Here is a 20449-nt window from a genome sequence, read left to right on the forward strand (position 1 = left end):
TTTCACAACTATTTAAGTTTGCCATTGATTGTGAAAACTGTCTTAGAGAACATGTGTATGAATAACTATGGCTGTGTTCAAATATAACTATTTTCAAAACAAGATGGGCCCAGATTTGGCTCTCAAGTCATAGTCTGCCAATCCTTTCTAAAGGAGGACCTTTTCAGTAACAACTAACTGTCCCATTAAGATCTAAGTCAGAGCTGGTCACTCATCTGCTCAAAACCCCTTCAGTGGTTTTCTATTTGATTTACACTGGAGGCCAGNCATTTTTTTTTTTTTTTTTTTTTTTTTTACAATGATTTTAAATCTCTGTGTTGTGATCTGGGTTCACATTACCTTTCTGACCTCATCTCTTCCCCTTATTCAATCTCCCTGGCCTTTTTCCTGCTTCTGTAATGAACGTGTTGGGTAAGCTCCTACTCTGGGTCTCTGTACTTGTTGCATGGGCTGCCCTTCCCTCATGTATGTCCTCATGGCTCATTCCCTCACTTTTTTTTGGATCTTCGCTCCATGCCTGCTTCTCACTGTGGACTTTCCTGGTTACCTGTCTTAACGTTGTAACACTGTCTGTGACGCTTTCTAATTCCCTTTCCTGCTAATTTTTTCCCCGTTCTTTTTAATATACTGATTCTTATTTATATTGTTTATTGTCTCTCACCTTTATTAGAACATGGATTTATGAGGAGAGGGTTTTTTAGTTTTCTCTTATTTTTCACTGTATCTTCAGTCATTAGAAAACAAGTTGAGGGAGTGGTTTCTTCTATCAGTCAGCTTTTGTTTGGTCAGCTCTTCAGCCTTACTGTTTTTTTTTTTTTTTTTTTTTGGTAAGATTTTATTTGAAAAAATAATTCTAGGGTAAAATTAGTTTTCAAATCATCATTTTGTGTTGTAGTATTTTGCATATTTCCTTTCCCATTTATTTGTTTTGATTTCCTACTTATATAAAGGCATTGCCTGAGGGGTATACCTTTGGCATATTTTATTGTGGTATGGGAATAACTGTTTATTCATACATGTGTCTCTTTATCTCTTTGGTTTATATGAAATGATGTTTCCTGTCATCCCAGATCACGGAACTATTAAATATTAAAGCATAGATCACTTTCATTTTGGTACTTTTCTAAGGTAACCTTATTTAACCTTTATTTGAAGTTTAACTATAAGAAGTATGATTTATTTGGAGTATATGCAGAGTATGAGTTTCTTTAAATGGTCTATATAAGCTCTATTATTAGACATTTACATACTTAGACAAAATTATTTTGATTCTTAGGATTATTCCTTTTGCTGATATGAGCTTTTTACATTTTGATGTTGTAACATTTTTTATTGTTACATTTTGCCTTACTTATTTTTTCTTTTGTATGGGAATATTGATGAGCCCCAATTTTTCAGTATGTAGTGTCCTTCCTCTTAGTTCTTAATACTAGGTATAGCTGTGAGTTTGCTTATGAACTTGTTTGGGTTTTTTTGTTGTGATTTTGTTTGTTTTTATCTTTTGACCCCCTTCACCCATTTTTCTATTGGTCTGTTTTCTCTATGAGCTTGTTGTTTTCTGTGTGTGTGTCCGTGTTGGTTTTTTTGTTTGTTTGTTTTAAGATTCTACATATAAGAGGCATCATACTGTATTTGTCTTTCTCTGTTTGACTTATTTGACTTATGATGCCTTTGAGTCTATCCATGTTGTCGCAAGTGGAAAATTTCATTTTTTATGGCTGAATAGTATTCCATTGTATAATATATATCACAATTTCTTTATCCATTCATCCATTGGTGGACACTTAAGTTCCCATATCTTGTCTGTTGTAAATAATGCTTCAGTGAACATGAGGTTGCATATATCTTTTTGAGTTAGTGTTTTCATTTGCTTTGCATAAATACCCAGAAGTGGAATTGCTGGGTTATATGGCAGTTCTACTTTTAATTTTTTGAGGAACCTCCATACTGTTTTCTATAGTGGTTGAACCAATTTACATTCCTTCTAGTGCACAAAGTTTCCCTTTTCTCCACATCCTCACCAGCACTTGTTATGTCTTATCTTTTTGCTAGTAGCCATTCCAGCAGATGTGAGGTGATATGTCATGTGGTTTTGATTTGCATTTTCCTGATGATTAATGATACTCTGTGTTTTCATATACTGGTTGGCCATCTGCATGTCTTCTTTGGAAAAATATTCATATATTCTGCCCATTTTTAAATCAGATTGTTTGAATCTTGTTTTGTTTTGTTTTTTGCTATTGGTTTATATGTGCTCTTTATGCATTTTTGATATTAGCCCCTTATCAGATATATGATTTGCAAATATCTTTTCCCATTCAGTAGATTCCTTTTCATTTTGTTCGTGGTTTCCTTTGTTGTGCAGTCTTTTTCGTATGATATAGTCCCATTGTTTATTTTGCTTTTGTTGCTTTTGCTTTTCATGTCAGATTAAAAAAAAATCATCACCAAAACCGTTGCCAGTTTTCTGCCTATGTTTTCTAGTTTTATGGTTTCAGGTCTTATGTTCAAGTCTTTAATCCGTTGTGTAAGACAGTGGTCAGGTTTCATTCATTTGCATCTGGCTATCCAGTTCACATCATTTATTGAAGAGACTGTCCTTTCCCATTGTATGTTCTTGGCTCCTTTGTTACAAATGAATTAACCACACGTACATGGGTTTATTTCTGGGCTCTTTATTTTGTTCCATTGATCTACGTGTCTGTTTTTATGTCAGTCTGGTACTAGTTCTAATTACTGTAGCTTTGTAATACGGTTTAAAATCAGGGTACATTATGCTTCCAGCTTTGTGTTAGCTTATTAACTGGTTTGGTTTTTATGTTATCAATATAATGAATTATGTAACTGTATTAAGTCCTTTAATTTTCTGGAAATCTCAGAGCCACATTTTGAGTCTAATACCAATATGCATTGGGCCTTTAAGATATGTTTTGGCTGTTCATCTTGATGTTGCATCTTACCTAGGCTTTCAGCAGCAAGTAATAGAACATTTACCTGCAGTGGCCTAATAGTAATGTATTAACTATCTTATATGACAGGAGGTATAAACATATGTAGCTCTGGGGTTTTTTTTTAGTGCCTTAATAATCCACTCTATACTTCTATCCCATCAGCATCTTTATGTTTTCCTTTGTTGTTGTTGTTGTTGTTGTTAAGCTTGTTGGTCTCAATATTGTTGAAATGATGCTAAGCACTCAATATTATTGGAATTATCCTAAGCCCTTCATTTTAGAATTCAAAAGAGGAGAACAAGGGTTCTCTTCCTTTTAGAAATGAAAATTTTTTTCATATTTTCACTCCAGTAGATTTGTCCATTATTTTATGTCAAAACAGTTGACAGAAATAAAACTCAGCAAGCATTTGTGGAATATGAATATATAGTCCTTATTGAATTCATGTTCTAAAGCCCAGTTAAAAGGTGACCTATATTTTACTTAGCAGTGAAATTTATATTCAAAAGAAACTTCATAGCACTCAGTCAGTCAGTCATGATTGAGGGCCTATGCATATGTGCAAGGCACTAAGCTAGGTATTGGGGTGGAGAAGTCTGTCAGGGAGCATAAAAACAGCTTTAAAGCATAGTATTCTCCTATGTGGGGATAAACAGTAAATACAGAGAAATGTTAAATAACCATACAGGATGACATTAAAAGATGTCACAAGTGTCTAGTATGGACAAGAAGTAATACAAATACAGAAAGAAATTTTCCTGGAAGAATCAGAAACATCAGCTGGACTTACTTGTATTTTTTTTTTTTTGTACCTTATCTGTATTTTACCTGTAACTATTTAAGGATTGCAAGTTAATATATTTTATTCTCATTTTATCGAGTATATTTATTCAACAGATATATTAACCTACGGGTGTTAGGCATTTTTATAGACCTTATAGAGATGGCAGTGAAGACAAACCATATATTCTTTAAGGTGGCTTACATTTGAGTGGCAGATGGGGAGAGGACAGAAAGTGAAAAAGTAAGTGCACACGCACACAACACACACACAAACCAACATTGTGATGAGTATTGTGAAAAAATACAAAGCAGGGTAAAGTATTTAGAAAGTAAGGGGGAAGGTACAGTAATGTTAGGTGACATTTTATGAAAATATGTAAGGAAGGTGGTAGGGAACATATATTTATTTGAGAGGAGAGCATTACAGGCAGAGGGAACAGAATACCCCAAGACTGAGATAGGAACATGCTTGGTTTGAGGACTGACAAGGAGACTGGTATGGCTGGTACAGAGTTAGGGACTAGGGTTGGTAAGAGGGGAGGAAGGCAGTCCTAGAATATCATGTAGGACTTGGAAGAATATGGGAAGGACTTTGGATTTTTTTTTTTTAACAGTAGCAGTTTTTTTTTTTTTGTTTTTGTTTTTGTTTTTTTAGATTTTATTTATTTATTAGAGAGAGAGAACACTAGCAGGGCATAGGGAGAGGGAGAAGTAGATTCCCCCCTGAGCAGTGAACCCGACGTGGGACTCTATCCCATGAGCCAAAGGCAGATGTTTGACTGAGCCACCGAGGTGCCCAGGACTTTGGATTTTTACTGTGAGATGGTAAGCCCTAAGAGTTTTGCATAGAGTACATGTGAACCAACTAATGTCTAAAAAGACCACCAATTATTGTGTTGAGACAAGAGGGAGGCAAGGGTGAAAGTAGAGAGACTGGTTAGGAATCCTATTGCAACAGATTTTAGGGTAGAGGTAGTGAGAAACGAAAGGGTTTTGTAGGTATTTGCTGGTGTGTTGTTTGTAGAGTATTAAAGTGAGAGATCAAAGATGGCTTCTATTTGACCTGAGTTCCCAGTATAATGGAGTTGCAGGGTACGGAGATGCAGAAGACTGTAGGAAGAGTGGATTTGTTGCAGGAGAAAGGGAAATTTAAGGATAGTTTTGGACATGCTTGGTTCAAGATTCCTATTAGACATCTTAGTGGAGACATCAGGTAGATAGCTGGCTAGGAGTCTGAAGTTTCAGGAAGCAGTCAAGGCTAAAGATAAAAATTTGGTAGCGCTCAGAGTATAGATAGTATTTATGGAGAGATGGCTAGATGAAATTACCTAGAGTATAAGAGTAGATGGAGATGAGAAGAGGTCTGATGACAGCCATAGAGCTACTTCAGCATTCAAGGTTGAGAAAATAAGGAGGAATCTACCGGGGAGACCAAGGAATAATAGTGAGGTAAAGGAGAACTAAGGAGAATAGTATTCCAGGGGTGTTTCAAAGAGGGAGTGAGCCCTGAGTAAGATTAAGGTTGAGAAATGATCAATGGATTTGGCAAAATGAAAGTTTTTTTTCCTTTGATAGGAGCTGTTGGAGTGATTGGTAGCAGTCATGAGAACTTGGGAATAGAATAGAATTAAAGATAGCTAATGTGGAAAGGCCTTTAGAATTTCCCTTTAAAGAGGAGTTTAGAAGTCAACAGCATATGGGAGCCCAAAGAAGATCTTTAAAACTTTTTTTAAAAAAATAATTACGATATGTTTTGTATACTGTATGCTGAAATATGCTGAAGGGAGTAATCCAGTAGAGAGAAAAAATGCTGGAGAGAGGTTGAATAGCTGGAGGAAAGAAAGTTAATCTTAAGCAGGAGCAATGGTCAGTTTATCCGTAGTAACAGATTAGGCAGAGGATATGGATATGAATGCAAATACATTGGTGATTGGAGGATATGGAAGTTGTTGTTTTGTTGCTTTTTTCCCTCCCTTCCCAACCCTCTCCCCTTAAAAAAGAAACAAATAAGGTCAGCATCTGCAAGTCAGGAATAGGGAGGAGCTGTTAAAGATTGAAGTTATTCAATAGTTATTTATGCAAATAGAGAATAAATTAATTTGAGAATGTGTTCAGCTGCTCAGATACAAGTGTAGAGCAGGGGGAACAGTTGGAGTTACATGTGCTTCAGGTTTTGTTAAGTGAAACTAGATGAGAACAAGCAAAAGAGTCATTGTTCTATGCAAAAGAGTAATTAACTGAATGAAATAGTCAGGTAAAGAGGGCGATCATTTGATGTGCATGGGCAGTAGGAAGTCAGGAGGTAGAAAGTACATTGAAGATCCGAATGGTATTAAAAACTTGAGTATCAGATGGAGTGACCAGGACAGATAAAAAGTGATGCTCAGAGAATGATATTTTAGGCATTAAATTATGGAGAGAATGCAGAATCTAGGTATAGTCATGGCAATTTGGTGGTTGAGGTGTGGTAGACAAGAACATTGATGGTGTTATAATTGGAAGACAGATATGCTTCTTACTTACTGTAGTATTTACACTTTTCTGGTTTCAATACATACTTCAGTTTTATAATCAAGATACCAATAAAGTATCTTCACTTTCTTAAAAATACACTGTCTTTACATTTACGGAGCTTTAAGATTTTAGACCAAATCATGCAATACAGAGGCTCGCAGGCTAAATTTGACCTGTGGATACATTTTGTTTGATAGAACAAGTGTTATAAAAATAAAACCTTGAGTATGAATGTCTTTATAGGTGGGATATTCCAGTTTGCCACAGGCCCTACAGTTCTCATATCCTCATTATTTTCCCTTTCCCCCAATATCATTTACTTTTGTCTTATACTTTTACAGCATCTTTCAAGCCTCCTTTACTCATTTATGTTTATTGGTACTGTTTCTCAAAGTATTCTCATTAAAAACCTTTGCCTTAGACTTACTGAATCAGAATCTCCCAGAGTTGTGCTTTATTCATCTCTATTTAGAGACCTCCTTAAGAGAATCTAATTGGTCAGGTAGTGGTTGAAAAAGAGAGATCTTAGTTTTTAGCCACAGATCTTGGGTCAGCAACTTAACATCTCTCATTTTCATTTTTCTATCCGTAAAATTGATATTAAAATAACAGAACTCATCTCAAGTGGTAGTGATACAGACTAAATGAGATAGAATGTAAAAAGTCACATAGTCGACATTCAGATAAATGTTTTTACCTTTCCCTTTTCCACTGGGAATGGATCTCGAAAGTTCCATTTCTCTAAGCAGTTTGAAAGGATACTGCAAGTCAATCAATACATTAATTATGACACTGTTTCAACTGGTTTAACAAAACCAAATAACTGTGGTATAAGAAGGAAGAAGTTGAATTAGCTCTAATATAAGATTCTAGACTGATTTGATGTTCAGGGGAGTTTGGTTCTAGGGATTGGGTGCTTTTACTTGTTTCATCTTCCCGTAGTTTGTTGTACTTTCTTACGTTGTCTGAGATGGTTTATCTCTACTTTGACTGGATTCCACCCATTGGAAGGAGGAAAGAGAAAATTAAGAGTAGGCAGCTTCTTTTCAAGGGCGTAGTCTGGAATTTTGACCCATCTCATTGACCAGAACTTTACCACATGACTTGTGTCTAAAGGCAAAGAGGCTGGAGCAGAGAGTTTCTAGCAGTGTAACCGTTTACGCAGTAAAAACTCAGGGTTTTCTACTAAGGGAAAGATACTGGAAGACAGTGGTTTCTGTCATAGTTAATATTTGTTTGGTATATCTGTTCATTCTCTGAGCAACATTAATCCCTTGATCATTCTAGCCTTAGAATTAGGTTTATTGTCCTCTAATCCCAAGTTAATTAATGTAAAAAATTACCCAGTTTACTTGTTCCTTTTCAGATATCTTTTAGACCAGAGATGACTGGTCTTTTTCCTAATTCACTGTCTTGGTCCTAATGCTTAATTCACTTATGCAAGCATGAATCCTATCTCTGATAACTCAATTTCAACCTTGCCTACTTTAAAACAATAAAATATTTCTTTAGATCTGGCCATTTTGGCTGAGGTTCAATATAATCTTTATTTTCATTTATCATCTTCTATCACCAAGATTTAGAACATGTCATGAGAAATCAGCTGTGTGCATATATGTGTGTGTGTGTGTTAATACAATCTGTTGCCTACATTTTTGTTACTTTACTTTTATAGCTATGAAGTAGTTATTAAATCAGTTTTACAATGAGTTAAGAGACCCAGAGATCTATAGCAACTTGTTTGAAGCTGTAAAACCAGTAAATTTTGGAGCTGACCCAAGATTTATATTCAGGCTTTTGTATTTCCCAATTCTGTGATCTTATCCACAGTACTGTATGGTGACATCTGTGGATATCACACTACAGAATTGACTCATGTACTTTTTTAACTTTAAGGATACCTTAAATTTATTGTTGTTGTTGTTACTGTTATTATTATTATGTCCCTTTCTTTTCTTTTTCATTTACTTCTTTTTTAGTGTCCTCATTTCTCTTTGGGTTGTAAAACCCCATCTTAGTCTAAGACACTCTTTTAACATAACTTACATAAAAACTATATGGAGAGCTTATCTTTATTTCTCCTCCTTAGGACAGATCTAAAGAGTAAACTTCCTGTTATTTTGTTGGCAGTTATAATGCAGTTTACATGTTTGGCTAAATATTTACAAATTATTTTTGTTTTTGATAGAATAAGGTCCTTCCTTCCTTCTTTCCTCCCTTCCTCCCTCCTCTTTATGAATAAAAAGAGTAACCCATTAGGTTAGTATCATGATAGGTGGCTGTGAGAGAGCTGTGTTTTCCATTTGAGGTTTTAGAGTTAAAGGTGATACCTAACGTGTTCAGTTGACAGGGCCTGGCTTTCCTAATCCGTTTTTGTCCTGGGTAGAACATATCCATGCATTCATTGCTAGCCAATTAAAAATGTTCCACTTATCTGTGTTGGCTAGTCCTGTATTTTTCTGGATACATTGTCTTATAATATTAATCTGTGTTTGCATAACTTTAATATTTAATGATGGCCTCTAAGATTATTAATATCCTATTTGTTTTAAACAGTGAGTATTTTTTTAGGTATACAAGTTTAACTAAATACAATACATAAGATTTGATTTCAGTATTTTTAAATCTACAAGGCCCTTTAAAGAAAAAAGTGGTTGTTAATTTGAAGTTGATATACAAGATTTAAGTTTCAAAAGTAGCAATTTTTATCATTATCAGTAAAAATTACTTTTGTTACTTCAGAAATATCAACACTGTAGGAGATTCTGCAGAAAGGAAATATTATCTCTTGTGTTAGGTTGTTTATGACCCTTTGTAGTAAAAATGTTCACTCCCCCCTTCTGTTTTTTGGTATAGGATATAGCAGATCCATTTTTTGCTTATTGTAAGCAGCATGCAGATAGGTTAGACAGAAAATGGAAGAGAAAAAACTACTTGGCTCTACAATCCTATTGTAAAATGTCTTTGCAAGAGAGGGAGAAGCAGCTGTCACCAGAAGCACAGGTATGGGATTCATGCCTAAAGTCATGTCTTTTAAAAGCTTTCAGGGTTATGGATTTCAGATCTCTTGTGTGTGTGCCAATGACATGTGAAGTTTATTTATGAAATGTGCTTAGTTACCTAGGAAGTGGATTGTCATTAAGGCAAATGGTGAGTATAGTTTGTACCTGATGAGTATTCCTCATCTAGTCAATAGAGCAGCCTTTTATGAAGCATATTTCCAAATACATTGAAAAATGTAGCTTAGAGGAAATTATTCTATCAATGCAATATGTTGACCATATCTTTTTTAGTCTGTTTCATTGTTTACTTATGTAAAGGATCTGATCAGTTTGCCCATCTTTTAAAATGTATTTCTATGTAAATTAAGAAGATTTATAGAGACTTGCAGTTACTGAGAAGAGAAGCTTCAGTTTAATCAAATTAGTTTCTGATAATTCTGATCATAGATTAGGACATAGAATAGTTACTAGGGGTAGACCTACTTTATTGTAACCCAAGAATAATACAGTATTTCTTAATAACTGTGGATAGATGTGATTTGCCTTGATACAGGAAATTGTGGTTATCTTTACTTTCTCTAAGCATGCAAGTAAAGATTGTAAGGAATATGTTACATTTTAATGTCTTTTAAAATTTATATGCATTTCTTTTATAGGCAAGAATCAATGCCCGGCTTCAGCAGTATCGTGCCAAAGCAGAGCTAGCTCGATCTACCAGACCCCAGGCCTGGGTTCCCAGAGAAAAATTGCCCAGACCGCTTACTAGCAGTGCTTCAGCCATTCGTAAGCTGATGCGAAAAGCAGAGCTAATGGGGATCAGTACAGATATCTTTCCAGTGGACAATTCAGATACTAGTTCTAGTGTGGATGGAAGGAGAAAGCATAAGCAGCCTGCTCTCACTGCTGATTTTGTGAACTATTACTTTGGTCAGTATAGACACTAATGTATGCACATTGTCAATGCGAACAATTTGCTATTAAAAATATTTGTTATACTGTCAATTTTTAGAAATTTATTAGCCATGCTACATATATTAAGTAAAAAGCATGTATATTTTCCTAATAAGTTGTGGGTTGTTGTAAAATGCTGAGTTCCTGTATTTGTGAATAGGGTTAAAAGTGTTGTAAATAATGTAAGATTATCCACATGATCATCTTAATGGTTAGCGTCTTCCTTTTGTGTGTTTTGTGTATCAGCTTTCATTTCCTACTAAAGTAAAATTGGATATTTAATTTAAATAGAGAGAAATATGCGCATGATTCAAATTCAGGAAAATATGGCTGAGCAAAAGAATATAAAGGATAAATTAGAGAATGAACAGGAAAAGCTCCATGTGGAATATAATAAGGTAAGTTGACTACAAAACTACATAATATCATAGACCTTATTGGTAATGTCATTGTGATTTTAGAGAATTTCTATTTATGTCTCATTTTGAAATTCTTTTTATTTATTTGAGAGAGATAGAGACAGCCAGTGAGAGAGGGAACACAAGCAGGGGGAGTGGGAAAGGAAGAAGCAGGGCTCATAGCGGAGGAGCCCGACGTGGGGCTCGATCCCATAACGCTGGGACCACGCCCTGAGCCGAAGGCAGATGCCCAACCGCTGTGCCACCCAGGCGCCCCTCATTTTGAAATTCTTATGAAGTGTTTAGGCCCTTCTCTACACGTCTTATTCTTATTGTCTTCATTATCATCCATGACACTACCTCCTATGTGCCAGGTACAATTTGGGCATGTTACATGTATTAACTCATACAATTTTCACTTCAGTTTCATAATGTGAGCTGTAATTATTGCTCCCATTTTTAGAGGAGAAAATTGAATCCTAAGGAGGTGAAGTTATTGCCCAGACTCACATAGGTAGTCAAGTCATAGAGTTGGGGTTTGTGGTCAAACAGTCTGACTCCATTCCTTGTTCCTAACTAGTGTACTATAAAACTTCTCTAAGTTTGTAGGAAACTTAGAAATTTCCTTTAAATTACTGTTTTTATCTTGAATTGTTTTGTAATGTTACTTTTGATTTAAGAAAAATACCTCCCAATTTAAATTTTCATTCTACATCTTCATTGTAATGATGAGGGAGATCAAAAGAAATATCCTATAAAAGCAAAGTGTGTCTAAAATGTTAGGTAATAAGTAACATGAGCATATAAAACTGATATTGACTCATTGTTAGATAACATTTTAAGTAAGAGGTACATTTCCAATATCAGACACACTGTAGTGAAAGAAAAGAGTAGTGGGATTATATTCAAAAGACCTGAGGATTCTTGGTCAAGTCACAGAAACCCTATGATCCTTAGTTTTCTCATTGAGAAAATGGTGGAAATGCATCTTTATAGATTCAAGGATTAATTGAATGTTTGCAATTATGTAGAAAACTATAACAGAATGATAAATATAGGTATTATTAGTAAAAATGCTAACATGAAACAATGCTTACGTCTTATTGGTGCTGCTTATTCAATAATTGGATAGCCTCCTCTCTTTAAATATGTTAAAAATATGGACTATCATACAGATACTCTTGGACATTTGTTGATAAATTATTTAAATTTTCCCATGTTTTACTTCTTATTTTAATGGTTTACTGATTTGGAGTATTTACATTATAGCTATGTGAATCTTTAGAAGAACTACAGAACCTGAATGGAAAACTTCGAAGCGAAGGGCAAGGAATATGGGCCTTACTAGGCAGAATCACAGGGCAGGTTAGTTTCTTTCCAATTGCTATCTCCTATTCTTACTCTCTCTATTATTTTCAAAGATCAGATTTCTGATAAAACTTTCCTAACTAAAAAATTGTTTGATTAGGGGAAACTAATCCTCTTGGGTAATGATAATGCCTGAAATACATCTAGAGCATTGGAAGCTGCCTACTGAGAGCCTGTAGCTTAATTTGGTTGTTTTAACAGCTGTCTTGTTTGCAGATTTTTTCCATTGGCTCTGACTGACCTGTCATTTGTGGTGAAGCTAAGATTTGAAGCATGAGTTACTCCTATCAAATTCTCCTTATCTCTAATTTAGCAGTTAGATTCCTTGCCACATTTTTTTTCTATCCTGTTCATCTGTTATATTTCGTTCCTTTTTTTTTTTTTATGTAAAATTTAAAAGGCAAACTAGAAAGATTCGTTTTTGTGTTGATGTGGTTTTGAGTTGTGTAAGAGATGGGTTTTGAAACTTAAAGTGTAGTTTTCACCTTCAATAGATATCACTGAGCATTTTTAGCCTGTTAAAGTTCTTGCTGTTGAAGAATCATTGCCAAATAGATTTTTTGGAATGCTTTTTTTTGGTACTGTGTATCTGTGTGTGTATATATAAATACACATACGCAATGAATTAAAAATTCATTAAAATAATTTCAGTTATATTTTAAAAGGATGAAGGAGGCTCATTGTGGTCCTTTTACAATGAAAGTAGTCTTATTGTGAAGGAGGCTTATGAAAGAAGAGATATTTTTCATTGTACTTGTTTCAGAGGTTTACGAAGGGTTAAATTTATCGTACAATTCCTGTAGACTTAATATTTTAGAAAGTAATACATACTGATATGTATTGTGCTATGCAAGCTTTGAAGATGCTTTCGTGCAGAAAGTATGTGGCTTATATTACAATGAATAACATAGTTTAAGAGGTGAGAATGAGCAGTCACCTATGGCGAATTGACCCTTCTTCCTATTGATAGGTTGTTGATGGATTTTTGGAAGATTATGGTGTTTTGATGTTGAGTACAAGGCTATTATTAGTTTATTTGCCAAGCTAGCATTATCTTTTGGCTTGATTTGCACAATCATCTCATAAGAATCTCCTACTTAGTGTAAAAAATTACCTATCATAAAAGGGCTTTTCATTTATTAAATGACTTTTAACAGAAGATCACAAATTTCCTTGTGCAAATGTAAAATTCACAGAAGTGGAATTCATTTGTACCACTTGCATGACACTTTTTTCCAGTTGGTTGAACAGATGCTGGCCCACCGGGCCACTGAGAAACGACTTTGATAGATGGTTGCTGTCTCAGAAGCCAGCATACTACATATTAGTAGAAAACTAAAAAGAATCTCATTCACTTTGTGGAGAGTTTGGTCCAATAAGATAATTTTTCTAATTAACCTATGGAGCACCAATGTAGCTGGGATGTTGAGGAAAATAAACGGCTTCAGTATTCTTTTTGTCAAGTGTATTGTGTGTCGTTTTTTTTAAGCTCTTAAATGCTTGTCCTTGTCTTTCACTTTTTAAAGCTAAAGTAGAAGCTTAATTTTCATAATGTTTTAGTATTTCACTAAAAATTGATGGAAGTATGTAATTATAGGTTTCTAATGGAAGTAACTTTGAGACAGAAATTCATTTTAATTCTTTTGGCTGGTGTAATAGCTGGTAAAACATTTCTCCCTCACAATTCTAGCATATTTAGTTGACTCGAGTGGCAAATAGACGAGAATGTTGCTTTATGTTTTTTCTTTAAAACAAAATAAACTGCATTTGTTCAAATCAATAGAAGTTGAACATACCGGCAATTTTGCGAGCACCCAAAGAGAGAAAACCAAGTAAAAAAGAAGGAGGCGCACAAAAGACATCTATTCTTCCTGCAGTACTTTATAGGCAAGTAATAAAATGATAACAGATTAATATTGTGTTTTTTTAAACTCATACCTTTAATAACAAGATGCTTCAAATATTTGTGAATGAATTATGTCCATACTGGAGTTTATATTAAATGCATTTGAAATTCATTTTATGAAAATCTTCATCAAAGATGCTTTTTAGGTTGAATGACAGGAGATTTTGCTCCTCTTTTAATGATAAGTGACTTATATCCTTTAAATAGGTGGAGATAGGTATCCAGAAGTTCCATGGAAGAGAACAGTTACTTCTCTATGGGGAATTGGAAAGTGACTTTAAATAATTTAGATGATCATTTTCTTAAATAATTAAAACGATATATAAATGTGCATTTATGTTTTATTTTACTTTAATGAGTTTTAGAGCTTTGCATGTGTTTTTAGGTAGTGAGTGATAGGTATCATGTACATGAATTACTGCCTTTGTACAGTGGTAGATAATGAAGATAAGTTCTAGTTTTGAATCTGTCTGCATTTTTTTTTTCCTGTGCTCAGTTGTAATAATTTTATTTCTAGAAGTGTTTTTGTTTTTTACTTTTTTGTCTCAGTAGTTTATGGTGTTCACCATTTATAGTAATTTTACATAACCAGGACTTCTTTCCATATATGGATAGGTTAGGATGTTATTTTTTTAATGTACCTGATCATATTAAGTGGGAAAAGTTAGAATACGGTAGTATATGTATGTATGTGTATATGTGTATACACATATACAAAGGTATAAATTCACATACATACCTATATACACTTATGTAAATACATAAATATTTTCCCCACAGCATCTTCCTTTCTCAGGAATAGCAGCAATAACAATATCAATCTCCATAATTACTTTCCCTTCTTGGTTGGAGGTTTCCTCCATAGATAATAGCAAATGACTTCCTTGAAATGTGGGAAAAGCCCACTAGTGTTTTAGTGTACAGTATGAAGACTAGCACCTTCTCAGTCCAGCTTTTCCTAAAAGTTGGTTCGTTTGGAACCATCACACATATCACAGTGCTTCTGACTTACCACTACAGTTCATTTTTGTTTCAGAATGTATTTTAGGTGATTTTCCTTTTTAACTCTGAGCAACATTGAGACCAGATGCTAGTTGTTGTTGTTGCATTTATGTGATCTTTTTTTTTCTAGGATAATTTAAAAATTCAAATATTGTTGTTTTTGTACACGGATGGATGGGTCTTATAGATTCTGAACAACTTTTCCCTCACTCTTTATGTTCTCAATATAAAAAAGACCCTAGATTTTCAGGTCAAGGTGCTTGTGCTTTAGAAGTAGTTAAGTGCCTTATTGCACAAGAGAAGTTGGATTCCTTGAAAACAAACAAAAATCAAAGTAACAGTAACAACAATAGTAAAATGCCCCATTCTTTGCAATAAATATCAATTGGTATATTTTTAAGATTTAAAGTCACATTTTGAAAAGACTTATTTATAAATTTAGCTTATTTTTATGCTGAAGACTCCTTGAAAGGTTTATAATTAATGGTAGAAAATAAACTGAATTTTGTTTGTAAATTAACTTCTCTTGTAGTTTTAGAGAAGTAGAAAATTGGAAAATTTTTTTGTTTAATATTTACTTTTCTAGGGAAAAATTAAGTTAATATTAAATGAGGTTTAAGTGATAATTAAAGTTGAGATAGTGATGATATTGAGAATACTATTATATGCCTTTCTCTGAAAGGTTTGACTCTAGAGCAATATTTATATTACATCCAGCTATTTTTCTATAGTCTCAAAAATATTTAGAACTAATAAGTATTGATGTTATAAAAAAGCATGTATTATGAAAAAATGTTTGATTTTAACAGAAGGAATTTTAAGGTGAAATTTAAAAACTATGCTATGAACAGCTATTTCACTAAGAATTATTCTAATCCTTTATTTGCTGCCTTTATTCAAAGTTGTGGAATTTGTAAGAAGAACCATGATCAGCATCTTCTTCTATTGTGTGATACCTGTAAACTCCATTACCACCTTGGATGTCTGGATCCTCCTCTTACGAGGATGCCAAGAAAGACCAAGAACAGTTATTGGTAAGTAAAATGAAAGAGATTTTAATGTTAGAACCGGTTTACTCTCTGTTTCAACAATGTAAGATATATTGTAACAATGTAAATATATATTGTATTGCTTCATAATAAAGTGTTCAGCACATTTTTTAATTGATTTTTTATATTTTTCCAACTTTGTTGAAGTATCATTGACAATTAAAAACTATATATTTAAGATACACTACTTAATGATTTGATATACATATACATTGTGAAGTAATCACCATAATGAAGCTAATTAACATATCCATCACTTCACATATTTTCCATTTTCTTTTTTTGTGGTGAGAACACTTTAGTCATAATGTTTATTATAATATATGAATAAATCTGTAGTAGTTTTTTTGAGAAATTAGTTTTTAGTTAATTGAGATGATTGTGTTATCTTAGCAGTGGTTAAAGCATGAATTCTGTCTTGTGTGTTAATTCTCTTTTACTTTTTTATAAGAATTTCTTAAATGCTTTATTTTTGTTTTGAAATTGAATGAATTTATCAGGAATTTGCCTCCATATTCATCCTTTTATTTGCAATTTAATATTTTTAATTAGTTTCACCCAAGGCTTTACTTCTGGTATTTTTCATTTGTACTAGTTATTTTTATGTTTAACCATTCTTTGCAAATCTAGAAACATTTGACACATGTTTCTAAATTTTTTTTATTAACTTAGGTATATTACATTACTACAGATTTTTGATAAAAGCTTATATATGATGAATTTTACCCTTTCCTTAATTTTACTCCATGGGAGAGACAAATGCTCAACTTTTAATAGGCTGATTCTATTTAGGAAGAATATAGAATACGGGAAACTTTGGAGTAAACATCAGTATTGTTTTTAGGCAAATTATCTTTTCAGTTTTAGAAAAGAGTAAACCCCAGGTTCTTAAATGGTAATTTATACAAAAAGTCATGTGTTTGTCAAACACATTAAGCATATTTTTTTACCTCATTGTTTTATCTCGTAAAGCAATCTCTGTTCATTTTATTAGGAAGGTTACATTCTTTCACCATTTTCATAAGATCGATTTTTCGTTGTGTTCTTTTATCAGTTTGTCTTGAGACAGACCTACTAGTCTGCTCTTTTCAAGTATAATGGAGTGCATATATGTGTATTTTATATATGTGCTTTTGAAACCAGAATTTGTTAAGAAAAGGCTGTGGCTCATTAGAATGCCAGCAATGTTAATAAGCATCCTAGGTGGGTGTTTTTTTGCCTTTTTAAAAAAGATTTATTTATTTGAGAGAGAGAGGGAGAGAGAGCATGTGCACACAGCAGAGGAAAGGGGTGGAGGGAGAGGGAGAGAAAGTCTTTAAGCAGACTCCACTGAGCCTGGAGCCCAATGTGGAGCTCGATCCCATGACCCTGAGATCACAACCTGAGCCAAAACCAAGAGTCAGACTCCCAACCGTGCCAACCAAACATCCCATAGGTGGGTGTTTCTAAATTGAAAGCCAGTTTGAATAGTCTCCAGGTCCAGGGTGCTTTGTCATGATCTTTGACATGGAGTGATATGCAGTTCTCTCCTTAAATGAGGTTATGAACTTTTCTAATACTGCTCTGCCTGCAGAGCTCTGGTTTCCAGTATGTAAGTCTCTGGAAGAACTTCACATAAACTGCCTTGCCTGGGATGTTTAAAAGACCTAAAACTACTTAGGGTCCTATGCATTGGTTACAGAGTTTTAAAGTAAAAGAAGCTAATATTGTGGCAAAGTGAAGTCTTCAATATCTCTTCTAGTTTTTAGTGATCAGGTTTCTTCTGGCCTCTGAAATCAACTTAGTTTTGCTTAGCAGTTAATTGAGTGTATTAGTTTTGGAGTAAGTTTATGGAATTATGGTTTTCTTTAGTGTATCTCAATTGTGAGAGGCACTTTTTGCTTTTTTAACATTTTCAGTTTAATTTTGAAGTTATGTTAAAGATAACAAATATTAAAGCAATTTTACTTACCAAATATTTTATTATTACCTATACTCTTTGCCTAAGTCTATTATATATGTATGGTAGAAAAACCGTGTAATGGTGTGCTACTATGCATCTGTTCCCCATTCTGCATTCTCTGATGCCATTTTGGTATTTTGAAATTGCCCATGGTTAGTAGTATGCATAACGTGGAAATTGGTAACTGCTACAGATACTGACTTTTTCCCGTAGAGAATTAGGTGTTAGATATTTATTTGCACGCTACTGCCTAACCTCTGCTTAGTTTCCATTTAGTTCTTACTCTTTTTCTTAGGAAAAGAGGTCCTAGAAAGGTTTTAGGGAAACAGTTCCTGGACCCTTATCTCATGACTGGGCCCGTTATTGGCTTAAATTTATACAGAGCCTAACTGGTACACATTTCTGAATGTCACCAATTACTCCTTTTGCTGTCTTTATGCTATGCGTATTTGGTAACACCCTTTTTACTTATATACCCCTTATGTTCATTGCTAGCTAGAATTACTATGCAATCGTCCCTTCTCAAATGCCGTGTTCTGCTTGATAGACTGATCTAAGCACCTCCTCCCAGCCTTTTATTTTATTTTTTTCTAGTATCAGCACTACTTGTGGGAAATACTAGTTTGAGATCTGGATGCTTTCTGTTTGGTCCATACCACAATAGTTCGCTGCTTATTTTGTACTGATTTAAGACATGGGACAGGAAAGACATGTGACAGGAAAGAACAAAGATACAGAGGTAATTATTGATGGAAAGTAGGGAAGTTGAGTATGTTCACGTTAGACAAGCTGACTTTTCAGTGAAATAGTAGTCTGTGGAAAGGGAAAGGACCTGGGATGATGGTGGTGGCTGAAGAAGACAGGAGATGGTTTCCAGTAGTTACTGTGGAAAACACAGATGACTTGGTGAGGCTATATACCAAGAATGTTCAGTGAATTGGTTTACTAGTGTGATTAATTGATTTTTCTCCAATAATGCACAGCTGTCCAGGAGCAAGAGAGGGAAAAACTCAGGGACTTCTTAGGTTGGGTTAGGAATGGGCAAATCAGATGAGAATGCTTGGTAGGGTGAGGAATCTGCCAAGGGATAAAGTGGCTAGTGAAATGAATCTAGGCCCCATTTTGCTTATACTTATTTCCACTGTTTGAAATGTATTTTGTCTTACTCTTAGTTTATATTATCTTGGTTTGTTTCTTTTTAAATATGTAATGTTGCACGCTGTGTCACATTCTTCTCAGACAAGCCTGATAGTGTATAAATAAACAGTAAGGGTTTGATTTATTAGACTAGCTCAAAAAATAAATACTTCTTTTAATTTTAGAGTAATCTTATGTTTCTATCACCCGTCTGTTCAGAATTTGTATTGCCTTTTCTAATTAAAGAATATTCTGGAAAAAAAAATATTCTGGAGAGTATTATATGACAGATAATTGAGTAATATTTATCATATCATCTTATTCTTCTGATATACCTTTGCTTATTCTTTTAAGAGAAAAGAAAATCTATAGCACAAACCCTTCAGTGAATAATTTACAGGTTCCTTCCCCTGTTTTTCTTAATAATTTATCCTTCCCTTCCTCCGTTAACTTTTTCTTTTTATTGAGAGATAATTGACATATAACCTTGTATTAGTTTTAGGTGTATAGCATAATGATTTGATGTATGTATATATTGTGAAATGATTACCACAGTAAGTTTAGTTAACATCCATTGTAACACATAGTTAAATTTTTTTTTTTTCCTATGATAAGGACTTTAAGATCTGTTCTCTTAGGGGTGCCTGGGTGGCTCAGTCAGTTAAGTGGTCAAGTGGCTGACTCATGATTTCAGCTCAGGTCATGATCTCAGGGTCCTAGAGTGGAGCCCCATGTAGGCCTCCACACTCGGGGTGGAGTCGGCTTGCTTGTGCCTCTCCCTCCCCCCTCCCAGCCCACCCATGTGGGTTGCAGTTGTGTGTGCTCTCTCTCTCAGATAAATAAAATCTTAAAAAAAAAAAATGATTTCTCTTAGCAACTTTCAAATATACAATACAGTTATTATTAACTATAGTCACCATGTTGTATATTACATCCCGGACTTATTTATTTATTTAGTTATTTAGAGAGAGAGAGAGTGCAGGGAAGGGACAGAAGAAGAGGGAGAGAGAGAGAATCTTAAGCAGGCTCCACCTTGTGGTTCCATCTCACACCCCTGAGATCATGACCTGAGCTGAAATCAAGAGTCCGATGCTTAACTGCCTGAAGCACCCAGGCACCCCCCCATTTATTTATTTATTCATTAATTCATACATACATACATAAATTTAAGTTTTAACTGAAAGTTTGTACCTTTCGATCACCCTTACCCTTTTGCACCCCCCCGCCACGGTGCACCTCCCCCAGCCCGGTCTCTGGCAACCACCAATCTGTACTCTTTATTTATGAATTTGTGGGTTAAAAAAAAGAAATACTCCACATATAAGTGAGGTCATATAGTATTTGCTTTTGACTTATTTAGCATAATTCCCTCAAGGTCCATCTATGCTGTTACAAATGGCTATGGTTTCCTTTTTTATGGCTGAATAATATTCCATTGTATATGTA

At 34.2% G+C, this 20449-nt stretch overlaps 1 protein-coding gene across 14 annotated transcripts in view; it reads left to right on the plus strand.

The window, feature by feature from the left end:
* The window catches only part of PHF14 (PHD finger protein 14), a 240606-nt gene that overhangs the window by 48326 nt on the left and 171831 nt on the right, over positions 1–20449 (plus strand). For 13 of the 14 annotated variants that reach the window (XM_034668327.1, XM_034668335.1, XM_034668303.1 and 10 more), the window contains exons 8-13: positions 9105–9251; positions 9907–10177; positions 10493–10599; positions 11869–11964; positions 13751–13854; positions 15778–15909. In XM_034668327.1, coding sequence (XP_034524218.1) covers positions 9105–9251; positions 9907–10177; positions 10493–10599; positions 11869–11964; positions 13751–13854; positions 15778–15909 — 857 coding nt within the window. The remainder of the gene's footprint in view (positions 1–9104; positions 9252–9906; positions 10178–10492; positions 10600–11868; positions 11965–13750; positions 13855–15777; positions 15910–20449) is intronic. The other variant, XM_034668347.1, reaches the window with a different exon arrangement.

The sequence above is a fragment of the Ailuropoda melanoleuca genome, chromosome 1, assembly GCF_002007445.2.
Source record: "Ailuropoda melanoleuca isolate Jingjing chromosome 1, ASM200744v2, whole genome shotgun sequence".
Classification (NCBI taxonomy): Eukaryota; Metazoa; Chordata; class Mammalia; order Carnivora; family Ursidae; genus Ailuropoda; species Ailuropoda melanoleuca.